We start from the raw sequence: 26,245 nt of genomic DNA on the forward strand, positions 1-26,245 counted from the left end.
CAGCCACTGACGTCAGGCTAATCTAGCCTTGTTCGTTCTCCTGCAAATCATTGATCTATTTGACAAACAGTAACGGGCCCAGCACCGAGCCCTGAGGCCCACCACTGGTCACAGTCTTACAGTCCGGGAAGCAACCTTCCATTTATTTATTTCTACTGGGATTATGCTTTGCAGGTGCGCCGCCAAATGAAACGTGGAGCACCAACAGTAGGAATAATTCCTTTGACAGAAGACCTTCTGAAAATGATCAGCCCTTTAAACACACGCCCGATCAAGCTGACAAACAGGCCGCCTCTGGGCGCCGTAGATATCAGTCCACAGGGACTCGTCCGAATGAAGGTTTGTTTTCACCCTGAGATTCACGGAAGGATTGGGAAAAGGTTTTGTCCACTCAATGTCGCTAGAAATTAAATTTGAACGTGTCAAGTATCACAGCAGGTCGCTGAATCTTCACACATTTGCATGCAGCAAAACATAACAGGATGATAGAGAATTACATTGTAGGAACAGATCCTTCCGCCCAACTTGTCCACACAATAGACAATAGACAATAGGTGCAGGAGTAGGACATTTGGCCCTTTGAGCCAGCACCGCCATTCAATGTGATCATGGCTGATCCTCCACAATCAGTACCCCGTTCCTGCCTTCTCCCCATACCCCCTGATCCCGCTATCATAAAGAGCTCTATCTAACTCTCCCTCGAAAGCATCCAGAGAATTGGCCTCCACTGCCATCTGAGGCAGAGAATTCCACAGATTCATTGATCTATTTGACAAACAGTAACGGGCCCAGCACCTACGCTGCATTAGGTGATTAGCCAAGACCATATTGAATGGCCATGCAAGTTAGGAGGGCCGAATGGCCTACAGCTGTACATATGTTTCTATGTTTCTATGTTAAATACAATTAATATTCACACGACTGCGTTGTAAGCTGCCCAATCGGAATATGAGGTGTTGTTGCATCAATTTGCATTGGGCCTTACTCTGACAGTGGTGGAGCCCCAGGACAGAAAGGTTAGTGTGGTGATAGGATGGGGAGTGAATGTGCCCAGAAACCGACAGATCACGTAGGCCAAGGCGGACTAAGCGAAGGAATAAATAACGCATGCACAGTTAACATAACAAGTTCACAAAGTGTTGGGCTTTATAGAGCAAGAATTATTTCCACCATAGAGCCATAAAGCTATAGAGTCATAGAGCCGAAGGTCATCGAGTCAGAGAGTCACGGTGTCATAGGTAAAAAGAGCCGGACAGCCATAGAGCGTCGTCATAGTGTCATAGATTTGTAGATTCATTGGCTCGGAGTCACAGAGCCATGGATTCATAGAGCCACAGAGCCAGAGAGTCATAGAGCAATAGAGCCATAGAGCCACAGTCATAGAGCCATGGAGCCATGGAGTCATTGAGCCACAGAGTCATAGAGTCATAGTCATAGTCATAGGCTTATAGCCATAGACCATAGAGTCTTAAAGTCATAGAGTCATAGAGCCATAGAGCCAAAAAGTCACAGTTGTAGAGCGATAGAGACTCGTTTTTTGTTTGTTTGTTTGTTCCTGAGCTACAGCCAAAACGGTGCACGGTAGCGCAACAATTTTAGACCCACCTTACTCACAGTCTTCACTTTGGTGCTCATGGAAGAAGTTTTATTGAAATCGGTGTCATATTTTTTAATTTATTCACTTTTTAAAGTTTAAATATATCTCCTAGGGAGGGAGGGAGGGGGAGGGAGGGCGGGAGGGGGTCGCGGAAGAGAGGGCGAGGAGGTAGGGGGTGAGTTGGGGGAGAGGAGGCAGGGAGGAGAGGGCGGAGGAGGGGGAGGAAGGGGGAGGGCGGAGGAGGGGGAGGGGAGGGGAGGGGGAGAGGGACAGGGGAGGGGGAGAGGGGAGTGGGTAGGGTGAGAGGATGGGGAGAGGGGAGGGGGAGAGGGGAGGGGGAGAGGAGGGGGTAGTGTGAGAGGGGAGGGGGGAGAGGGGAGGGGTAGGGGAGGGGTGAGGGGAGGGGTAGGGGAAGGGGTTGGGTGAGAGGATGGGGAGGGGAGAGTGGAGGGGAGAGGGGAGGGGGTAGGGTGAGAGGATGGGGAGAGGGATGGGTAAGAGGGGAGGGGGTTGGTTGATTGGATGGGGAGAGGGGAGGGGGAGAGGGGAGGGGGTTGGGTGAGAGGATGGGGAGAGGGGAGGGGGAGGGGAGACGTAGCAGGGAGGGAAATGGCAGAGTGGGGAGGGGGAGGAGGGAGGGGGAAGGAAGATAGCATGGATGGGGAGGGGTGAAGAGAACAGGGATGGAGGGAGGGGGAGGGGAGGGGGAAGGTGGGAGGGGGGAGGGAGGGGAGTGCAGGGGGAGAGGGGAGGGAGAGTTGGGAGGGAGAGGGGATGGCAGGGATGGGGGAGGGGGTTGGGGGGGGAGGGAATGGAGGGGAGGATGAGTAAGGGGTGAAGTGGATGGGGAGGGGTGAACGGGATGGGGAGGGGAGGGAGGGGTGGATGGGGGAGTGGTGAGTGGGAGGGGGGAGTGTGGGAGGAGGGGGTGGTCCACTAATGCAGGAGAGGTTTTGGCCCAACGGGTCCCCTTGGTCTAGTAGACTCTAATATTTTACCAGCCACTGACGTCAGGCTAATCTAGCCTTGTTCGTTCTCCTGCAAATCATTGATCTATTTGACAAACAGTAACGGGCCCAGCACCGAGCCCTGAGGCCCACCACTGGTCACAGTCTTACAGTCCGGGAAGCAACCTTCCATTTATTTATTTCTACTGGGATTATGCTTTGCAGGTGCGCCGCCAAATGAAACGTGGAGCACCAACAGTAGGAATAATTCCTTTGACAGAAGACCTTCTGAAAATGATCAGCCCTTTAAACACACGCCCGATGAAGCTGACAAACAGGCCGCCTCTGGGCGCCGTAGGTATCAGTCCACAGGGACTCGTCCGAATGAAGGTTTGTTTTCACCCTGAGATTCACGGAAGGATTGGGAAAAGGTTTTGTCCACTCAATGTCGCTAGAAATTAAATTTGAACGTGTCAAGTATCACAGCAGGTCGCTGAATCTTCACACATTTGCATGCAGCAAAACATAACAGGATGATAGAGAATTACATTGTAGGAACAGATCCTTCCGCCCAACTTGTCCACACAATAGACAATAGACAATAGGTGCAGGAGTAGGACATTTGGCCCTTTGAGCCAGCACCGCCATTCAATGTGATCATGGCTGATCCTCCACAATCAGTACCCCGTTCCTGCCTTCTCCCCATACCCCCTGATCCCGCTATCATAAAGAGCTCTATCTAACTCTCCCTCGAAAGCATCCAGAGAATTGGCCTCCACTGCCATCTGAGGCAGAGAATTCCACAGATTCATTGATCTATTTGACAAACAGTAACGGGCCCAGCACCTACGCTGCATTAGGTGATTAGCCAAGATCATATTGAATGGCCATGCAAGTTAGGAGGGCCGAATGGCCTACAGCTGCACATATGTTTCTATGTTTCTATGTTAAATACAATTAATATTCACACGACTGCGTTGTAAGCTGCCCAATCGGAATATGAGGTGTTGTTGCATCAATTTGCATTGGGCCTTACTCTGACAGTGGTGGAGCCCCAGGACAGAAAGGTTAGTGTGGTGATAGGATGGGGAGTGAATGTGCCCAGAAACCGACAGATCACGTAGGCCAAGGCGGACTAAGCGAAGGAATAAATAACGCATGCACAGTTAACATAACAAGTTCACAAAGTGTTGGGCTTTATAGAGCAAGAATTATTTCCACCATAGAGCCATAAAGCTATAGAGTCATAGAGCCGAAGGTCATCGAGTCAGAGAGTCACGGTGTCATAGGTAAAAAGAGCCGGACAGCCATAGAGCGTCGTCATAGTGCCATAGATTTGTAGATTCATTGGCTCGGAGTCACAGAGCCATGGATTCATAGAGCCACAGAGCCAGAGAGTCATAGAGCAATAGAGCCATAGAGCCACAGTCATAGAGCCATGGAGCCATGGAGTCATTGAGCCACAGAGTCATAGAGTCATAGTCATAGTCATAGGCTTATAGCCATAGACCATAGAGTCTTAAAGTCATAGAGTCATAGAGCCATAGAGCCAAAAAGTCACAGTTGTAGAGCGATAGAGACTCGTTTTTTGTTTGTTTGTTTGTTCCTGAGCTACAGCCAAAACGGTGCACGGTAGCGCAACAATTTTAGACCCACCTTACTCACAGTCTTCACTTTGGTGCTCATGGAAGAAGTTTTATTGAAATCGGTGTCATATTTTTTAATTTATTCACTTTTTAAAGTTTAAATATATCTCCTAGGGAGGGAGGGAGGGGGAGGGAGGGCGGGAGGGGGTCGCGGAAGAGAGGGCGAGGAGGTAGGGGGTGAGTTGGGGGAGAGGAGGCAGGGAGGAGAGGGCGGAGGAGGGGGAGGAAGGGGGAGGGCGGAGGAGGGGGAGGGGAGGGGAGGGGGAGAGGGACAGGGGAGGGGGAGAGGGGAGTGGGTAGGGTGAGAGGATGGGGAGAGGGGAGGGGGAGAGGGGAGGGGGAGAGGAGGGGGTAGGGTGAGAGGGGAGGGGGGAGAGGGGAGGGGTAGGGGAGGGGTGAGGGGAGGGGTAGGGGAAGGGGTTGGGTGAGAGGATGGGGAGGGGAGAGTGGAGGGGAGAGGGGAGGGGGTAGGGTGAGAGGATGGGGAGAGGGATGGGGAAGAGGGGAGGGGGTTGGTTGAGAGGATGGGGAGAGGGGAGGGGGAGAGGGGAGGGGGTTGGGTGAGAGGATGGGGAGAGGGGAGGGGGAGGGGAGACGTAGCAGGGAGGGATATGGCAGAGTGGGGAGGGGGAGGAGGGAGGGGGAAGGAAGATAGCATGGATGGGGAGGGGTGAAGAGAACAGGGATGGAGGGAGGGGGAGGGGAGGGGGGAAGGTGGGAGGGGGGAGGGAGGGGAGTGCAGGGGGAGAGGGGAGGGAGAGTTGGGAGGGAGAGGGGATGGCAGGGATGGGGGAGGGGGTTGGGGGGGGAGGGAATGGAGGGGAGGATGAGTAAGGGGTGAAGTGGATGGGGAGGGGTGAACGGGATGGGGAGGGGAGGGAGGGGTGGATGGGGGAGGGGTGAGTGGGAGGGGGGAGTGTGGGAGGAGGGGGTGGTCCACTAATGCAGGAGAGGTTTTGGCCCAACGGGTCCCCTTGGTCTAGTAGACTCTAATATTTTACCAGCCACTGACGTCAGGCTAATCTAGCCTTGTTCGTTCTCCTGCAAATCATTGATCTATTTGACAAACAGTAACGGGCCCAGCACCGAGCCCTGAGGCCCACCACTGGTCACAGTCTTACAGTCCGGGAAGCAACCTTCCATTTATTTATTTCTACTGGGATTATGCTTTGCAGGTGCGCCGCCAAATGAAACGTGGAGCACCAACAGTAGGAATAATTCCTTTGACAGAAGACCTTCTGAAAATGATCAGCCCTTTAAACACACGCCCGATCAAGCTGACAAACAGGCCGCCTCTGGGCGCCGTAGATATCAGTCCACAGGGACTCGTCCGAATGAAGGTTTGTTTTCACCCTGAGATTCACGGAAGGATTGGGAAAAGGTTTTGTCCACTCAATGTCGCTAGAAATTAAATTTGAACGTGTCAAGTATCACAGCAGGTCGCTGAATCTTCACACATTTGCATGCAGCAAAACATAACAGGATGATAGAGAATTACATTGTAGGAACAGATCCTTCCGCCCAACTTGTCCACACAATAGACAATAGACAATAGGTGCAGGAGTAGGACATTTGGCCCTTTGAGCCAGCACCGCCATTCAATGTGATCATGGCTGATCCTCCACAATCAGTACCCCGTTCCTGCCTTCTCCCCATACCCCCTGATCCCGCTATCATAAAGAGCTCTATCTAACTCTCCCTCGAAAGCATCCAGAGAATTGGCCTCCACTGCCATCTGAGGCAGAGAATTCCACAGATTCATTGATCTATTTGACAAACAGTAACGGGCCCAGCACCTACGCTGCATTAGGTGATTAGCCAAGATCATATTGAATGGCCATGCAAGTTAGGAGGGCCGAATGGCCTACAGCTGCACATATGTTTCTAAGTTTCTATGTTAAATACAATTAATATTCACACGACTGCGTTGTAAGCTGCCCAATCGGAATATGAGGTGTTGTTGCATCAATTTGCATTGGGCCTTACTCTGACAGTGGTGGAGCCCCAGGACAGAAAGGTTAGTGTGGTGATAGGATGGGGAGTGAATGTGCCCAGAAACCGACAGATCACGTAGGCCAAGGCGGACTAAGCGAAGGAATAAATAACGCATGCACAGTTAACATAACAAGTTCACAAAGTGTTGGGCTTTATAGAGCAAGAATTATTTCCACCATAGAGCCATAAAGCTATAGAGTCATAGAGCCGAAGGTCATCGAGTCAGAGAGTCACGGTGTCATAGGTAAAAAGAGCCGGACAGCCATAGAGCGTCGTCATAGTGTCATAGATTTGTAGATTCATTGGCTCGGAGTCACAGAGCCATGGATTCATAGAGCCACAGAGCCAGGGAGTCATAGAGCAATAGAGCCATAGAGCCACAGTCATAGAGCCATGGAGCCATGGAGTCATTGAGCCACAGAGTCATAGAGTCATAGTCATAGTCATAGGCTTATAGCCATAGACCATAGAGTCTTAAAGTCATGGAGTCATAGAGCCATAGAGCCAAAAAGTCACAGTTGTAGAGCGATAGAGACTCGTTTTTTGTTTGTTTGTTTGTTCCTGAGATACAGCCAAAACGGTGCACGGTAGCGCAACAATTTTAGACCCATCTTACTCACAGTCTTCACTTTGGTGCTCATGGAAGAAGTTTTATTGAAATCGGTGTCATATTTTTTAATTTATTCACTTTTTAAAGTTTAAATATATCTCCTAGGGAGGGAGGGAGGGGGAGGGAGGGCGGGAGGGGGTCGCGGAAGAGAGGGCGAGGAGGTAGGGGGTGAGTTGGGGGAGAGGAGGCAGGGAGGAGAGGGCGGAGGAGGGGGAGGAAGGGGAGGGCGGAGGAGGGGGAGGGGAGGGGAGGGGGAGAGGGACAGGGGAGGGGGAGAGGGGAGTGGGTAGGGTGAGAGGATGGGGAGAGGGGAGGGGGAGAGGGGAGGGGGAGAGGAGGGGGTAGGGTGAGAGGGGAGGGGGGAGAGGGGAGGGGTAGGGGAGGGGTGAGGGGAGGGGTAGGGGAAGGGGATGGGTGAGAGGATGGGGAGGGGAGAGTGGAGGGGAGAGGGGAGGGGGTAGGGTGAGAGGATGGGGAGAGGGATGGGGAAGAGGGGAGGGGGTTGGTTGAGAGGATGGGGAGAGGGGAGGGGGAGAGGGGAGGGGGTTGGGTGAGAGGATGGGGAGAGGGGAGGGGGAGGGGAGACGTAGCAGGGAGGGATATGGCAGAGTGGGGAGGGGGAGGAGGGAGGGGGAAGGAAGATAGCATGGATGGGGAGGGGTGAAGAGAACAGGGATGGAGGGAGGGGGAGGGGAGGGGGGAAGGTGGGAGGGGGGAGGGAGGGGAGTGCAGGGGAGAGGGGAGGGAGAGTTGGGAGGGAGAGGGGATGGCAGGGATGGGGGAGGGGGTTGGGGGGGGAGGGAATGGAGGGGAGGATGAGTAAGGGGTGAAGTGGATGGGGAGGGGTGAACGGGATGGGGAGGGGAGGGAGGGGTGGATGGGGGAGGGGTGAGTGGGAGGGGGGAGTGTGGGAGGAGGGGGTGGTCCACTAATGCAGGAGAGGTTTTGGCCCAACGGGTCCCCTTGGTCTAGTAGACTCTAATATTTTACCAGCCACTGACGTCAGGCTAATCTAGCCTTGTTCGTTCTCCTGCAAATCATTGATCTATTTGACAAACAGTAACGGGCCCAGCACCGAGCCCTGAGGCCCACCACTGGTCACAGTCTTACAGTCCGGGAAGCAACCTTCCATTTATTTATTTCTACTGGGATTATGCTTTGCAGATGCGCCGCCAAATGAAACGTGGAGCACCAACAGTAGGAATAATTCCTTTGACAGAAGACCTTCTGAAAATGATCAGCCGTTTAAACACACGCCCGATCAAGCTGACAAACAGGCCGCCTCTGGGCGCCGTAGATATCAGTCCACAGGGACTCGTCCGAATGAAGGTTTGTTTTCACCCTGAGATTCACGGAAGGATTGGGAAAAGGTTTTGTCCACTCAATGTCGCTAGAAATTAAATTTGAACGTGTCAAGTATCACAGCAGGTCGCTGAATCTTCACACATTTGCATGCAGCAAAACATAACAGGATGATAGAGAATTACATTGTAGGAACAGATCCTTCCGCCCAACTTGTCCACACAATAGACAATAGACAATAGGTGCAGGAGTAGGACATTTGGCCCTTTGAGCCAGCACCGCCATTCAATGTGATCATGGCTGATCCTCCACAATCAGTACCCCGTTCCTGCCTTCTCCCCATACCCCCTGATCCCGCTATCATAAAGAGCTCTATCTAACTCTCCCTCGAAAGCATCCAGAGAATTGGCCTCCACTGCCATCTGAGGCAGAGAATTCCACAGATTCATTGATCTATTTGACAAACAGTAACGGGCCCAGCACCTACGCTGCATTAGGTGATTAGCCAAGATCATATTGAATGGCCATGCAAGTTAGGAGGGCCGAATGGCCTACAGCTGTACATATGTTTCTATGTTTCTATGTTAAATACAATTAATATTCACACGACTGCGTTGTAAGCTGCCCAATCGGAATATGAGGTGTTGTTGCATCAATTTGCATTGGGCCTTACTCTGACAGTGGTGGAGCCCCAGGACAGAAAGGTTAGTGTGGTGATAGGATGGGGAGTGAATGTGCCCAGAAACCGACAGATCACGTAGGCCAAGGCGGACTAAGCGAAGGAATAAATAACGCATGCACAGTTAACATAACAAGTTCACAAAGTGTTGGGCTTTATAGAGCAATAATTATTTCCACCATAGAGCCATAAAGCTATAGAGTCATAGAGCCGAAGGTCATCGAGTCAGAGAGTCACGGTGTCATAGGTAAAAAGAGCCGGACAGCCATAGAGCGTCGTCATAGTGTCATAGATTTGTAGATTCATTGGCTCGGAGTCACAGAGCCATGGATTCATAGAGCCACAGAGCCAGAGAGTCATAGAGCAATAGAGCCATAGAGCCACAGTCATAGAGCCATGGAGCCATGGAGTCATTGAGCCACAGAGTAATAGAGTCATAGTCATAGTCATAGGCTTATAGCCATAGACCATAGAGTCTTAAAGTCATAGAGTCATAGAGCCATAGAGCCAAAAAGTCACAGTTGTAGAGCGATAGAGACTCGTTTTTTGTTTGTTTGTTTGTTCCTGAGCTACAGCCAAAACGGTGCACGGTAGCGCAACAATTTTAGACCCACCTTACTCACAGTCTTCACTTTGGTGCTCATGGAAGAAGTTTTATTGAAATCGGTGTCATATTTTTTAATTTATTCACTTTTTAAAGTTTAAATATATCTCCTAGGGAGGGAGGGAGGGGGAGGGAGGGCGGGAGGGGGTCGCGGAAGAGAGGGCGAGGAGGTAGGGGGTGAGTTGGGGGAGAGGAGGCAGGGAGGAGAGGGCGGAGGAGGGGGAGGAAGGGGGAGGGGTGAGTTGGGGGAGAGGAGGCAGGGAGGAGAGGGCGGAGGAGGGGGAGGAAGGGGAGGGCGGAGGAGGGGGAGGAAGGGGGAGGAAGGGGGAGGGGGAGAGGGGAGGGGGAGAGGAGGGGGTAGGGTGAGAGGGGAGGGGGAGAGGGGAGGGGTAGGGGAGGGGTGAGGGGAGGGGGAGGGGGAAGGGGTTGGGTGAGAGGATGGGGAGGGGAGAGTGGAGGGGAGAGGGGAGGGGGTAGGGTGAGAGGATGGGGAGAGGGATGGGGAAGAGGGGAGGGGGTTGGTTGAGAGGGTGGGGAGAGGGGAGGGGAAGAGGGGAGGGGGAGAGGGGAGGGGGTTGGGTGAGAGGATGGGGAGAGGGGAGGGGGAGGGGAGACGTAGCAGGGAGGGATATGGCAGAGTGGGGAGGGGGAGGAGGGAGGGGGAAGGAAGATAGCATGGATGGGGAGGGGTGAAGAGAACAGGGATGGAGGGAGGGGGAGGGGAGGGGGGAAGGTGGGAGGGGGGAGGGAGGGGAGGGCAGGGGGAAAGGGGAGGGAGAGTTGGGAGGGAGAGGGGATGGCAGGGATGGGGGAGGGGGTTGGGGGGGGAGGGAATGGAGGGGAGGATGAGTAAGGGGTGAAGTGGATGGGGAGGGGTGAACGGGATGGGGAGGGGAGGGAGGGGTGGATGGGGGAGGGGTGAGTGGGAGGGGGGAGTGTGGGAGGAGAGGGTGGTCCACTAATGCAGGAGAGGTTTTGGCCCAACGGGTCCCCTTGGTCTAGTAGACTCTAATATTTTACCAGCCACTGACGTCAGGCTAATCTAGCCTTGTTCGTTCTCCTGCAAATCATTGATCTATTTGACAAACAGTAACGGGCCCAGCACCGAGCCCTGAGGCCCACCACTGGTCACAGTCTTACAGTCCGGGAAGCAACCTTCCATTTATTTATTTCTACTGGGATTATGCTTTGCAGGTGCGCCGCCAAATGAAACGTGGAGCACCAACAGTAGGAAAGATTCCTTTGACAGAAGACCTTCTGAAAATGATCAGCCCTTTAAACACACGCCCGATCAAGCTGACAAACAGGCCGCCTCTGGGCGCCGTAGATATCAGTCCACAGGGACTCGTCCGAATGAAGGTTTGTTTTCACCCTGAGATTCAAGGAAGGATTGGGAAAAGGTTTTGTCCACTCAATGTCGCTAGAAATTAAATTTGAACGTGTCAAGTATCACAGCAGGTCGCTGAATCTTCACACATTTGCATGCAGCAAAACATAACAGGATGATAGAGAATTACATTGTAGGAACAGATCCTTCCGCCCAACTTGTCCACACAATAGACAATAGACAATAGGTGATCCTCCACAATCAGTACCCCGTTCCTGCCTTCTCCCCATACCCCCTGATCCCGCTATCATAAAGAGCTCTATCTAACTCTCCCTCGAAAGCATCCAGAGAATTGGCCTCCACTGCCATCTGAGGCAGAGAATTCCACAGATTCACAACTCTCTGAGTGAAAAAGTTTTTCCTCATCTCCGTTCTAAATGGCCTACCCCTTATTCTTAAACTGCGGCCCCTGGTTCCGGACTCCCCCAAGATTGGGAACATGTTTCCTGCCTCCAGCGTGTTCAATTACTTAATAATCTTATATCTTTCAATAAGATCCCCTCCTTCTAAATTCCAGTGTATACAAGCCCAGTCGCGCCATTCTTTCAACGTACGACAGTTCTGCCATTCCTGGATTTAATCTAGAGAACCTACGCTGCATTAGGTGATTAGCCAAGATCATATTGAATGGCCATGCAAGTTAGGAGGGCCGAATGGCCTACAGCTGCACCTATGTTTCTATGTTTCTATGTTAAATACAATCAATATTCACACGACTGCGTTGTAAGCTGCCCAATCGAAATATGAGATGCTGTTGCTTCAATTTGCATTGGGCGTTACTCTGACAATGGTGGAGCCCCAGGACAGAAAGGTCAGTGTGGTGATAGGATGGGGAGTGAATATGCCCGGAAACCGAGAGATCACGTAGGCCAAGGCGGAGTAAGCGAAGGATAAATAACGCATGCAGAGTTAACATAACAAGTTCACAAAGTGTTGGGTGTTTCAGAGCAAGAATTATTTCCACCATAGAGCCATAAAGCTATAGAATCATAGAGCCGAAATTCATCGAGTCAGAGAGTCACGGTGTCATAGGTAAAAAGGGCCGGACAGCCATAGAGCGTCGTCAGAGTGTCATAGATTTGTAGATTCATTGGCTCGGAGTCACAGAGCCATGGTGTCAGAGAGCCACAGAGCCAGAGAGTCATAGAGCAATAGAGCCATAGAGCCACAGTCATAGAGCCATGGATCCATAGAGTCATTGAGCCACAGAGTCATAGAGTCATAGTCATAGGTATATAGCCATAGACCATAGAGTCTTAAATTCATAGTCATAGAGCCATAGAGCCAAAAAGTCACAGTTGTAGACCGATAGAGACATAGATCCATAGACATGGAGCCATATAGCCATAGAGCCATAGAGCTACAGAGCCACAGAGCCATAGAGCCAGAGTCATAGATCCATAGAGCCATTGTACCATCGAACCATAGAGCCATAGAGCCATAGGGCCACAGTGCCATAGAACCGTAGAGCCATAGAGCTCTAGAGGCATAGAGCCACAGAGCCAGAGCTATAGAGTCATAGTCATAGAGCCATAGACATAGAGCCAGAGAGCCATAGTCACAGCCATAGAGCCATAGGTTCATAGACAACGACCCATAGAACCATAGATCCATAGACATGGAGCCAAAGAGCCATAGAGCTACAGAGCCATAGAGCCAGTCATATAGCCATTGAGCAATAGTCAAAGAGCCATAGAGCCAGTCATAGAGCCATAGTCGTAGTCATAAAAGCACAGAGCCACAGATTCATGGAGCCATAGCGCCATAGTCATAGCCATAGAATCATAGAGTCATAGTCATAGAGTCACAGAGTTATTGAGTCAGAGCCATAGAGCCGTAGTCGTTGAGCCATAGTCCCTGTCAACCTGGGACGCCAGAGTCATAGATCCATAGAGCCATTGTACCATCGAACCATAGAGCCATAAAGCCATAGAGCCACAGTGCCATAGAACCGTAGAGCCAAAGAGCTCTAGTCATAGAGCCACAGAGCCAGAGCTATAGAGTCATAGTCATAGAGCCATAGACATAGAGCCATAGACATAGAGCCAGAGAGCCATTGTCATAGCCATAGAGCCATAGGTTCATAGTCATCGACCCATAGCGCCATAGATCCATAGACATGGAGCCAAAGAGCCATAGAGGCAGTCATATAGCCATTGAGCAATAGTCAAAGAGCCATCGAGCCATAGAGCCATAGTCATAGTCATAAAACCACAGAGCCACAGATTCATGGACCCATAGCGCCATAGTCATAGCCATAGAATCATAGAGTCATCGTCATAGAGTCATAGAGTTATTGAGTCAGAGCCATAGAGACATAGTCGTAGAGCCATAGACATAGACCCATAGAGCCATAGTCATAGACCCGTAGAGCCATTGAGCTATAGAGCCAGAGTCATAGAACTATAGAGCCATAGTCATAGCCATTGAGCCCTAGTCATGGAGTCATAGAGTCATAGTCAAAGAGCCAGAGAGCTATAGAAACATAGAGACATCGAGCCATAGAGCAATAGAGACATAGTCATAGAGCCATAGGACCATAGAGTCATAGAGCCATCGAGCCAAAGTCATAGTCATAGAGTCATAGCTATAGAGCCATAGAATCATAGTCATGGACCCATAGAGCCATAGACCCACAGAGCCATAGAGCCATAGTCATGGACCCATAGAGCCATAGATCCAAGGACATGGAGCCATAGGGTCATAGAGCCGTAGACCCACAGAGCCATAGAGCCATAGTGCCATCGAACCATAGAGCCATAGAGCCATAGAGGCACAGAACCAGACCCATAGAGCCATAGTGCCATCGAACCATAGAGCCATAGAGCCATAGTGCCATAGAGTCATAGAGCCAAAGAGCCACAGTGCCATTGAGCCGTAGAGCCGTAGAGCCATAGAGCCATAGAGCCATCGTCATAGACCCAAGAGCCATAGAGCTATAGAACCATAGAACTATAGAGCCGTAGAGCCATATTCATAGAGCCAAGAGCCGTAGAGCTATAGAACCAGAGAACCATAGAGCCGTAGAACCGTAGAGCCATAGAGCCATAGTCATAGAGCCAAGAGCCGTAGAGCTATAGAACCATAGAACCATAGAGCAGTAGAGCCGTAGAGCCATAGTCATAGAGCCATAGAGCCATAGAGTCATAGAGAAAAAGTCATAGCCATATAGTCATTGGGTCATAGAGCCATAGTGATAGTCATAATCATGGAGTCATAGAGTCATAGAAACATAGAAACATAGAGACATCGAGTCAGAGTCAGATATTCATAGTCATGGAGTCGTAGAGCCATAGAACCATAGAGCCAGAGCCATAGTCATAGTCATAGGGTCATACTCAAAGTCATAGCCATAGAGCCATAGATTCTTGGAGTAATTGAGCCATTGTCATAGTCATAGAGCCACAGGGTCGAAGAGTCACAGAGCCATAGTGTCTTCGAGTCTTAGAGCCATAGAGCTGGATAGCATGGATCGAAAAAGCTTTTCACTGTACCTCAGTACATGCAACAATAATAAACAATACCAAACTAAACTAACCCTCGTTGTCATTTCAATTTTTTGGTTTAGTTTAGTTTGTTATTGTTACATGTACAGTGAAAGGATTTCTGTTTGCGTGTTATACTGTCAGAGTAAAGACAATACATGGTTACAATTAAAAGCGTGCCTCACGATTAAAGATGGTTTGAGGGTCTAGATGGGAGGTCGGGACTGCTTTCCAGTTGGTGAGAGGACGGTTCATCTGATAACATCTGGGAAGTAACTGCCGCTGAATCTGGAGGTGTGCATTTCCACACTTCTGTGCCTATTGCCTGATGGGAGAGGGAAGAAGAGGAAGTGGATGAGACTGGAGCTTGATTATGCTGGTGGCCTTGCCGAGGCAGAGTGAAGTGTAGATTGAGTATTTAGACTGAAAACTTTACTGTAGACTAGAGATACAGTGTGGAAACAGGACCTTCGGCCCATCGAGTCCGCACCGACCGGCGATCACCCCATACATTAGTACTATCATGCACATTAGGTTGGCATGGTGGTGCAACAGTAGGCCTACCACTTTAGAATGCCAGAGACCCGGGTTAGATCCTGACGCTTTGTACATAGTTCGTATGTTCTCCCCATGACCTACGTGGGTTTTCTCCAAGATCTTCGGTTTCCACTCCAAAGAGGATAATTAGCTTGGTATGAATGTAAATTGTCCCGAGTGTGTGTAGGATAATGTTCATGTGCGCCGATCACTGGCGGGTGTGGACTCGGTGGGCCGAAGGGCCTGTTTCCGTGCTATGTCTCTAAACTGGATGAGACTAAACACGAGTGACAATATACAATTTACAGAAGCCAATTATTCTACAAACCCACATGTCTTTGGTGTCAGAGTCGAGGGGGTAACAATTTAATAGGAAACTGGCGGGTAACTTTTATAACACCAAGGGTGGTGCGTGTATGGAAATAGTTGCTGGAATATTTACGAGGATGTTGACAGGACTAGAGGATGTGAGCTACAGGGAGAGGTTGAATAGGCTGGGTCTATATTCCATGGAGTGTAGGAGAATGAGGGGAGATCTTACAATGGTGTATAAAATCATGAGTGAGCGGAATAGATCGAGCAGATGCAGTCATTTACCGAGAGTGGTGGAATCGATGTCCAGAGGACATAGGTTCAAAGTGAAGGGGAAAAGATTTAATAAGAATCCGAAGGGTAACTTTTTTTCACACAGAGGGTGATGGGTATATGGAGCAAGCTGCCAGAGGAGGTAGTTGAGGCTGGGACTATCGTATCGTTTAAGAAACAGTTGGACAGGTACATGGATAGGACAGGTTTGGAGGGTTATGGACTAAGTGCAGGCAAGTGGTACTAGGGTAGCTGGGACATTGTTGTCTGATGTGGGCGAGTTGGGCTGATGGGCCTGTTTCCACACTATATCAATCTATGACTCTATGACTCTATTACCACTTTTAATAAAGATTGGGACAAGGGCATGCATGGGCCAGGTTTAGAGGCATATGGGTCAAATGTGAGACTCTTGTTAGGCCGAAGGGTCTGTTTCCAAGGCTCTACTCTGTATGACTCAAAGAGTTTGGGAGGAAACCGGAGTACCCGGAGAAAACCCCCGTGATCACGGAGAGAACGTACAAACTCCTTAATGACAAACCTGGGTCTCTGGCGCTGTGAGGCAGCAGCTCTACCGATGCGCCACTGTTTCGTACCTTCGTCCGGGCGAGTGTTCTTGTAGATCATGTGCTGTTGGTGTTGGAATTGTTGATGGTTTGGGTTTTCTGTCCACAAGATTTTTTTCCATCTACAGTCCAAGAAGAACGTGTGCCAGCACACAAGGTGAATGAAGATCAATCTCTAACGTTACAAGCTGAGAAACCGAGCACTTCTGAAAGAAAGCCTCGTAAAACTGGTGAGTAGACAAAAGGAACTTTGAGGATATGAGAGAAAGTCTCGCACAAGTTGATAGAGACATAGATCCATAGACATGGAGCCAAAGAGCCATCGAGCTACAGAACCACAGAGCCATAGAGCCAGAGTCATAGATCCATAGAGCCATTGTACCATCGAACCATAGAGCCATAAAGCCATAGAGCCACAGTGCCATAGAACCGTAGAGCCAAAGAGCTCTAGTTTTAGAGCCACAGAGCCAGAGCTATAGAGTCATAGTCATAGAGCCATAGACATAGAGCCATAGACATAGAGCCAGAGAGCCATATTCATAGCCATAGAGCCATAGGTTCATAGTCATCGACCCATAGAGCCATAGATCCATAGTCATGGAGCCAAAGAGCCACAGAGCCATAGAGCCACAGAGCCATAGAGCCAGTCATATAGCCATTGAGCAATAGTCAAAGAGCCATAGAGCCAGTCATAGAGCCATAGGGTCATAGAGCCATAGTCGTAGAGCCATAGTCATGAACCCATAGAGCCATAGATCCAAGGACATGGAGCCATAGGGTCATAGAGCCATAGACCCACAGAGCCATAGAGCCAGGTTCATAGAGCCATAGTGCAATCGAACCATAGACCCATAGAGCCATAGAGCTAGACCCATAGAGCCATAGAGCCGTAGAGCCATAGAGCCATAGAGCCATAGAGCCATAGAGCCATCGAACCATAGAGCCGTAGAGCCGTAGAGCCATAGAGCCATAGACATTAATAGACAATAGACAATAGGTGCAGGAGTAGGCCATTCAGCCCTTCGAGCCAGCACCGCCATTCAATGCGATCATGGCTGATCACTCTCAATCAGTACCCCGTTCCTGCCTTCTCCCCATACCCCCTCACTCCGCTATCCTTAAGAGCTCTATCCAGCTCTCTCTTGAAAGCATCCAACGAACTGGCCTCCACTGCCTTATGAGGCAGAGAATTCCACACCTTCACCACTCTCTGACTGAAAAAGTTCTTCCTCATCTCCGTTCTAAATGGCCTACCCCTTATTCTTAAACTGTGGCCCCTTGTTCTGGACTCCCCCAACATTGGGAACATGTTATCTGCCTCTAATGTGTCCAATCCCCTAATTATCTTATATGTTTCAATAAGATCCCCCCTCATCCTTTTAAATTCCAGTGTATACAATCCCAATCGCTCCAGCCTGTCAACATACGACAATCCTGACATTCCGGGAATTAACCTAGTGAACCGACGCTGCACGCCCTCCATAGCAAGAATATCCTTCCTCAAATTTGGAGACCAAAACTGCACACAGTACTCCAGGTGCGGTCTCATCAGGGCCCGGTACAACTGTAGAAGGACCTCTTTGCTCCTATACTCAACTCCTCTTGTTACGAAGGCCAACATTCCATTGGCTTTCTTCACTGCCTGCTGTACCTGCATGCTTCCTTTCATTGACTGATGCACTAGGACACCCAGATCTCGTTGAACTCCCCCTCCTCCTAACTTGACACCATTCAGATAATAATCTGCCTTTCTATTCTTACTTCCAAAGTGAATAACCTCACACTTATCTACATTAAACTGCATCTGCCATGTATCCGCCCACTCACACAACCTGTCCAAGTCACCCTGCAGCCTTATTGCATCTTCCTCACAATTCACACTACCCCCCAACTTAGTATCATCTGCAAATTTGCTAATGGTACTTTTAATCCCTTCGTCTATAGAACCATAGAGCCGTAGAGCCATAGAGCCATAGAGCCATCGAACCATAGAGCCGTAGAGCCGTAGAGCCATAGAGCCATAGTCATAGAGCCAAGAGCCGTAGAGCTATAGAACCATAGAACCATAGAGCAGTAGAGCGGTAGAACCATAGTCATAGAGCCATAGAGCCATAGAGTCATAGAGAAAAAGTCATAGCCATATAGTCATTGGGTCATAGAGCCATAGTGATAGTCATAATCATGGAGTCATAGAGTCATAGAAACATAGAAACATAGAAAATAGGGGCAGGAGTAGGCCATTCGGCCCTTTGAGCCTGCACCGCCATTCAATATGATCATGGCTGATCATCCAGCTCAGTAACCTAGTCATAGAGACATAGAGACATCGAGTCAGAGTCAGATATTCATAGTCATGGAGTCGTAGAGCCATAGAACCATAGAGCCAGGGCCATAGTCATAGTCATCGGGTCATACTCAAAGTCATAGCCATAGAGCCATAGAATATTGGAGTAATTGAGCCATTGTCATAGTCATAGAGCCACAGGGTCGAAGAGTCACAGAGCCATAGTGTCTTCGAGTCTTAGAGCCATAGAGCTGGATAGCATGGATCGAAAAAGCTTTTCACTGTACCTCAGTACATGCAACAATAATAAACAATACCAAACTAAACTAACCCTCGTTGTCATTTCAATTTTTTGATTTAGTTTAGTTTGTTATTGTTACATGTACAGTGAAAGGATTTCTGTTTGCGTGTTATACTGTCAGAGTAAAGACAATACATGGTTACAATTAAAAGCGTGCCTCACGATTAAAGATGGTTTGAGGGTCTAGATGGGAGGTCAGGACTGCTTTCCAGTTGGTGAGAGGACGGTTCATCTGATAACATCTGGGAAGTAACTGCCGCTGAATCTGGAGGTGTGCGTTTCCACACTTCTGTGCCTATTGCCTGATGGGAGAGGGAAGAAGAGGAAGTGGATGAGACTGGAGCTTGATTATGCTGGTGGCCTTGCCGAGGCAGCGTGAAGTGTAGATTGAGTATTTAGACTGAAAACTTTACTGTAGACTAGAGAGACAGTGTGGAAACAGGTCCTTCGGCCCATCGAGTCCGCACCGACCAGCGATCACCCCATACATTAGTACTATCATGCACATTAGGTTGGCATGGTGGTGCAACAGTAGGCCTACCACTTTAGAATGCCAGAGACCCGGGTTAGATCCTGACGCTTTGTACAGAGTTCGTATGTTCTCCCCGTGACCTGCGTGGGTTTTCTCCAAGATCTTCGGTTTCCACTCCAAAGAGGATAATTGGCTTGGTATGAATGTAAATTGTCCCGAGTGTGTGTAGGATAGTGTTCGTGTGCGCCGATCACTGGCGGGTGCGGACTCGGTGGGCCGAAGGGCCTGTTTCCGTGCTATGTCTCTAAACTGGACGAGACTAACCACGAGTGACAATATACAATTTACAGAAGCTAATTATTCTACAAACCCACATGTCTTTGGTGTCAGAGGCGAGGTGGTAACAATTTAATAGGAAACTGGCGGGTAACTTTTATAACACCAAGGGTGGTGCGTGTATGGAAATAGTTGCTGAAATATTTACGAGGATGTTGACAGGACTAGAGGATGTGAGCTACAGGGAGAGGTTGAGTAGGCTGGGTTAAGAAACAGTTGGACAGGTACATGGATAGGACAGGTTTGGAGGGTTATGGATCAAGTGCAGGCAAGTGGTACTACGGTAGCTGGGACATTGTTGTCTGGTGTGGGCGAGTTGGGCTGAAGGGCCTGTTTCCACACTATATCAATCTATGACTCTATGACTCTATTACCACGTTTAATAAAGATTGGGACAAGGGCATGCATGGGCCAGGTTTAGAGGCATATGGGTGAAATGTGAGACTCTTGTTAGGCCGAAGGGTCTGTTTCCAAGGCTCTACTACTATATGACTCAAAGAGTTTGGGAGGAAACCGGAGCACTCGGAGAAAACCCCCGTGATCACGGAGAGAACGTACAAACTCCTTAATGACAAACCTGGGTCTCTGGCGCTGTGAGGCAGCAACTCAACCGCTGCGCCACTGTTTCGTACCTTCTTCCGGGCGAGTGTTCTTGTAGATCATGTGCTGTTGGTGTTGGAATTGTTGATGGTTTGGGTTTTCTGTCCACAAGATTTTTTTCCATCTACAGTCCAAGAAGAACGTGTGCCAGCACACAAGGTGAATGAAGATCAAACTCTAAAGTTACAAGCTGAGAAACCGAGCACTTCTGAAAGAAAGCCTCTTAAAACTGGTGAGTAGACAAAAGGAACTTTGAGGATATGAGAGAAAGTCTCGCACAAGTTGATAGAGACATAGATCCATAGACATGGAGCCAAAGAGCCATAGAGCTATAGAGCTACAGAACCACAGAGCCATAGAGCCAGACTCATAGATCCATAGAGCCATTGTACCATCGAACCATAGAGCCATAAAGCCATAGAGCCACAGTGCCATAGAACCGTAGAGCCAAAGAGCTCTAGTCATAGAGCCACAGAGCCAGAGCTATAGAGTCATAGTCATAGAGCCATAGACATAGAGCCAGAGAGCCATAGTCATAGCCATAGAGCCATAGGTTCATAGTCATCGACCCATAGAGCCATAGATCCATAGACATGGAGCCAAAGAGCCACAGAGCCATAGAGCCACAGAGCCATAGAGCCAGTCATATAGCCATTGAGCAATAGTCAAAGAGCCATCGAGCCATAGAGCCATAGTCATAGTCATAAAACCACAGAGCCATAGATTCATGGAGCCATAGCGCCATAGTCATAGCCACAGAATCATAGAGTCATCGTCATAGAGTCATAGAGTCATAGAGTTATTGAGTCAGAGCCATAGAGACATAGTCGTAGAGCCATAGTCATAGACCCATAGAGCCATAGTCATAGACCCGTAGAGCCATTGAGCCATAGAGCCAGAGTCATAGAACTATAGAGCCATAGTCATAGCCACTGAGGCCTAGTCATGGAGTCATAGAGTCATAGTCAAAGAGCCAGAGAGCTATAGAAACATAGAGACATCGAGCCATAGAGCAATAGAGACATAGTCATAGAGCCATAGGACCATAGAGTCATAGAGCCATCGAGCCATAGTCATAGTCATAGAGTCATAGCTATAGAGCCATAGAATCATAGTCATGGACCCATAGAGCCATAGCTCCAAAGACATGGAGCCATAGAGCCATAGACCCACAGAGCCACAGAGCCATAGAGCCATAGAGCCATAGTCGTGGAGCCATAGTCATGGACCCATAGAGCCATAGATCCAAGGACATGGAGCCATAGGGTCATAGAGCCAAGACCCACAGAGCCATAGAGCCAGCTTCATAGAGCCATAGAGCCATAGTGCCATCGAACCATGGAGCCATAGAGCCATAGAGCCATAGAACCAGACGCATAGAGCCATAGTGCCATCGAACCATAGAGCCATAGAGCCATAGAGCCAGACCCATAGAGCCATAGAGCCATAGAGCCGTAGAGCCATAGAGCCATGGAGCCATAGTCATAGAACCAAGAGCCGTAGAGCCATAGAGCCAGTTGTACAGGTACATGGATAGGACAGGTTTGGGGGGTTATGGACCAAGTGCAGGCAAGTGGTACTAGGGTAGCTGGGACATTGTTCTCTGGTGTGGGCGAGTTGGGCTGATGGGCCTGTTTCCACACTATATCAATCTATGACTCTATGACTATTACCACGTTTAATAAAGATTGGGACAAGGGCATGCATGGGCCAGGTTTAGAGGCATATGGGTCAAATGTGGGACTCTAATTAGGCCGAAGGGTCTGTTTCCAAGGCTCTACTACTATATGACTCAAAGAGTTTGGGAGGAAACCGGAGCACCCGGAGAAAACCCCCGTGATCACGGAGAGAACGTACAAACTCCATAATGACAGCATCTGTAGCCAGGATCAAACCTGGGTCTCTGGCGCTGTGAGACAGCAACTCTACCGCTGCGCCACTGTTTCGTACCTTCATCCGGGCGAGTGTTCTTGTAGATCATGTGCTGTTGGTGTTGGAATTGTTGATGGTTTGGGTTTTCTGTCCACAAGATTTTTTTCCATCTACAGTCCAAGAAGAACGTTTGCCAGCACACAAGGTGAATGAAGATCAATCTCTAACGTTACAAGCTGAGAAACCAAGCACTTCTGAAAGAAAGCCTCGTAAAACTGGTGAGTAGACAAAAGGAACTTTGAGGATATGAGAGAAAGTCTCGCACAAGTTGATAGAGACATAGATCCATAGACATGGAGCCAAAGAGCCATAGAGCTATAGAGCTACAGAACCACAGAGCCTTAGAGCCAGAGTCATAGATCCATAGAGCCATTGTACCATCGAACCATAGAGCCATAAAGCCATAGAGCCACAGTGCCATAGAACCGTAGAGCCAAAGAGCTCTAGTCATAGAGCCACAGAGCCAGAGCTATAGAGTCATAGTCATAGAGCCATAGACATAGAGCCACAGACATAGAGCCAGAGAGCCATAGTCATAGCCATAGAGCCATAGGTTCATAGTCATCGACCCATAGAGCCATAGATCCATAGACATGGAGCCAAAGAGCCATAGAGCATAGAGCCACAGAGCCATAGAGCCAGTCATATAGCCATTGAGCAATAGTCAAAGAGCCATCGAGCCATAGAGCCATAGCCATAGTCATAAAACCACAGAGCCACAGATTCATGGACCCAGAGCGCCATAGTCATAGCCGTAGAATCATAGAGTCATCGTCATAGAGTCATAGAGTTATTGAGTCAGATCCATAGAGACATAGTCGTAGAGCCATAGACATAGCCCATAGAGCCATAGTCATAGACCCGTAGAGCCATTGAGCTATAGAGCCAGAGTCATAGAACTATAGAGCCATAGTCATAGCCACTGAGGCCTAGTCATGGAGTCATAGAGTCATAGTCAAAGAGCCAGAGAGCTATAGAAACATAGAGACATCGAGCCATAGAGCAATAGAGACATAGTCATGGAGCCATAGGACCATAGAGTCATCGAGCCATCGAACCATAGTCATAGTCATAGAGTCATAGCTATAGAGCCATAGAATCATAATCATGGACCCATAGAGCCATCGCTCCAAAGACATGGAGCCATAGGGCCATAGACCCACAGAGCCACAGAGCCATAGAGCCATAGAGCCATAGTCGTAGAGCCATAGTCATGGACCCATAGAGCCATAGATCCAAGGACATGGAGCCATAGTGTCATAGACCCATAGAGCCACAGAGCCATAGAGCCAGGTTCATAGAGCCATAGAGCCAGGTTCATAGAGCCATAGAGCCATAGTTCCATCGAACCATAGAGTCATAGAGCCATAGAACCAGACCCATAGAGCCATAGAGTCATAGAGCCATAGAGCCATAGAGCCATAGAGCCATAGAGCCAGACCCATGGAGCCATAGAGCCATAGAGCCATTGAACCATAGAGCCATAGAGCCGTAGAGCCGTAGAGCCATAGTCATAGAGCCAAGAGCCGTAGAGCTATAGAACCATAGAACCATAGAGCAGTAGAGCGGTAGAGCCATAGTCATAGAGCCATAGAGCCATAGAGTCATAGAGAAAAAGTCATAGCCATATAGTCATTGGGTCATAGAGCCATAGTGATAGTCATAATCATGGAGTCATAGAGTCATAGAAACATAGAGACATAGAGACATCGAGTCAGAGTCAGATATTCATAGTCATGGAGTCGTAGAGCCATAGAACCATAGAGCCAGAGCCATAGTCATAGTCATCGGGTCATACTCAAAGTCATAGCCATAGAGCCATAGAATCTTGGAGTAATTGAGCCATTGTCATAGTCATAGAGCCACAGGGTCGAAGAGTCACAGAGCCATAGTGTCTTCGAGACTTAGAGCCATAGAGCTGGATAGCATGGATCGAAAAAGCTTTTCACTGTACATCAGTACATGCAACAATAATAAACAATACCAAACTAAACTAACCCTCGTTGTCATTTCAATTTTTTGGTTTAGTTTAGTTTGTTATTGTTACATGTACAGTGAAAGGATTTCTGTTTGCGTGGTATACTGTCAGAGTAAAGACAATACATGGTTACAATTAAAAGCGTGCCTCACGATTAAAGATGGTTTGAGGGTCTAGATGGGAGGTCAGGACTGCTTTCCAGTTGGTGAGAGGACGGTTCATCTGATAACATCTGGGAAGTAACTGCCGCTGAATCTGGAGGTGTGCGTTTTCACACTTCTGTGCCTATTGCCTGATGGGAGAGGGAAGAAGAGGAAGTGGATGAGACTGGACCTTGATTATGGTGGTGGCCTTGCCGAGGCAGCGTGAAGTGTAGATTGAGTATTTAGACTGAAAACTTTACTGTAGACTAGAGATACAGTGTGGAAACAGGCCCTTCGGCCCACCGAGTCCGCACCGACCGGCGATCACCCCATACATTCGTACTATCATGCACATTAGGTTGGCATAGTGGTGCAACAGTAGGCCTACCACTTTAGAATGCCAGAGACCCGGGTTAGATCCTGACGCTTTGTACAGAGTTCGTATGTTCTCCCCGTGACTTGCGTGGGTTTTCTCCAAGATCTTCGGTTTCCACTCCAAAGAGGATAATTAGCTTGGTATGAATGTAAATTGTCCCGAGTGTGTGTAGGATAGTGTTCGTGTGCGCCGATCACTGGCGGGTGCGGACTCGGTGGGCCGAAGGGCCTGTTTCCGTGCTATGTCTCTAAACTGGATGAGACTAAACACGAGTGACAATATACAATTTACAGAAGCCAATTATTCTACAAACCCACATGTCTTTGGTGTCAGAGTCGAGGGGGTAACAATTTAATAGGAAACTGGCGAGTAACTTTTATAACAGCATGGGTGGTGCGTGTATGGAAATAGTTGCTGAAATATTTACGAGGATGTTGACAGGACTAGAGGATGTGAGCTACAGGGAGAGGTTGAGTAGGCTGGGTTAAGAAACAGTTGGACAGGTACATGGATAGGACAGGTTTGGAGGGTTATGGACCAAGTGCAGGCAAGTGGTACTAGGGTAGCTGGGACATTGTTGTCTGGTGTGGGCGAATTGGGCCGAAGGGCCTGTTTCCACACTATATCAATCTATGACTCTATGAATCTATTACCACGTTTAATAAAGATTGGGACAAGAGCATGCATGGGCCAGGTTTAGAGGCATATGGGTCAAATGTGGGACTCTTGTTAGGCCGAAGGGTCTGTTTCCAAGGCTCTACTACTATATGACTCAAAGAGTTTGGGAGGAAACCGGAGCACCCGGAGAAAACCCCCGTGATCACGGAGAGAACGTACAAACTCAATAACGACAGCACCTGTAGTGAGGATGGAACCTGGGTCTCTGGCGCTGTGAGGCAGCAACTCTACCGCTGCGCCACTATTTCGTACCTTCGTCCGGGTGAGTGTTCTTGTAGATCCTGTGCTGTTGGTGTCGGAATTGTTGATGGTTTGGGTTTTCTGTCCACGAGAATTTTTTCCACCTACAGTCCAAGAAGAACGTGTGCCAGCACCCAAGGTGAATGAAGATCAAACTCTAACGTTACAAGCTGAGAAACCGAGCACTTCTGAAAGAAAGCCTCGTAAAATTGGTGAGTAGACAAAAGGAACTTTGAGGATATGAGAGAAAGTCTCGCACAAGTTGATTGGAGCAGGTTGTTTGAGGAGAAAGGAACATCAGCCAAGTCGGATGTTTTTAAAAGTATGCTGACAAAAGTTCAGGATATGCACGTCGCTGCTAGAGTGAAGGAGAAGGCAGGCAACCATGAGGGAGTTTGGCTGACGAGGGAAATTGAGGCATTGGTCAAGAATAAAACGGACGCATGGTACAGGTACAGGCAGCTGGGATCAAGTGTATTTCGGGACTCAAGAGCAAAGTAAAAAGGAAATCTGAAGGACAAAAAGGGTCCAGGAAATAGCTCCGGTAGATCCCAAGAGATTTTATAAATACATAAGGGGGAAAAGGTTAACTAGAGAGAAAGTGTGACCCCTCAGGAATCAAAGCGGTCAACTGGGCATGGTCCTCAATATGTTTTTCACCTCTGTATTTACCGAGTAGAAAGACAGGAGAATGCAGGGACTTGGGGCAGTTCATTGAATGGAAGTGGCTTGAGAGTGGTCTGTTAAGAACGAAGAAGTTCTGAAGCTACTGTCGTGTAAAAAGGTAGAAAGATATCTCCAGGGCTTGATCAGATATTTCCCTGGGCTCCAGGGCCTAATCAGATCCGAGGACATTGTGGGAAACCAGAGCGGAAATTATGGGAGCCCTGGTTGAGATGTAAGAGTGGTCTTTCAATACAGGAGAGGTGCCGGAAGAATGGAGGTTGGTAAATGTAGTGCCTCTA

The 26,245-nt window shown here is 49.0% G+C and overlaps 1 protein-coding gene across 1 annotated transcript in view; it reads left to right on the forward strand.

Moving 5' to 3' along the window:
- Window positions 1–26,245, forward strand: part of LOC144611024 (uncharacterized) — a 53,039-nt gene that overhangs the window by 12,527 nt on the left and 14,267 nt on the right. The window contains exons 5-13 of the mRNA XM_078430104.1: window positions 175–339; window positions 2,770–2,934; window positions 5,366–5,530; window positions 7,960–8,124; window positions 10,575–10,739; window positions 16,069–16,170; window positions 20,064–20,165; window positions 21,982–22,083; window positions 25,391–25,492. Coding sequence (XP_078286230.1) covers window positions 175–339; window positions 2,770–2,934; window positions 5,366–5,530; window positions 7,960–8,124; window positions 10,575–10,739; window positions 16,069–16,170; window positions 20,064–20,165; window positions 21,982–22,083; window positions 25,391–25,492 — 1,233 coding nt within the window. The remainder of the gene's footprint in view (window positions 1–174; window positions 340–2,769; window positions 2,935–5,365; window positions 5,531–7,959; window positions 8,125–10,574; window positions 10,740–16,068; window positions 16,171–20,063; window positions 20,166–21,981; window positions 22,084–25,390; window positions 25,493–26,245) is intronic.

This window comes from Rhinoraja longicauda, chromosome 39, assembly GCF_053455715.1.
Source record: "Rhinoraja longicauda isolate Sanriku21f chromosome 39, sRhiLon1.1, whole genome shotgun sequence".
Lineage (NCBI taxonomy): Eukaryota > Metazoa > Chordata > Chondrichthyes > Rajiformes > Arhynchobatidae > Rhinoraja > Rhinoraja longicauda.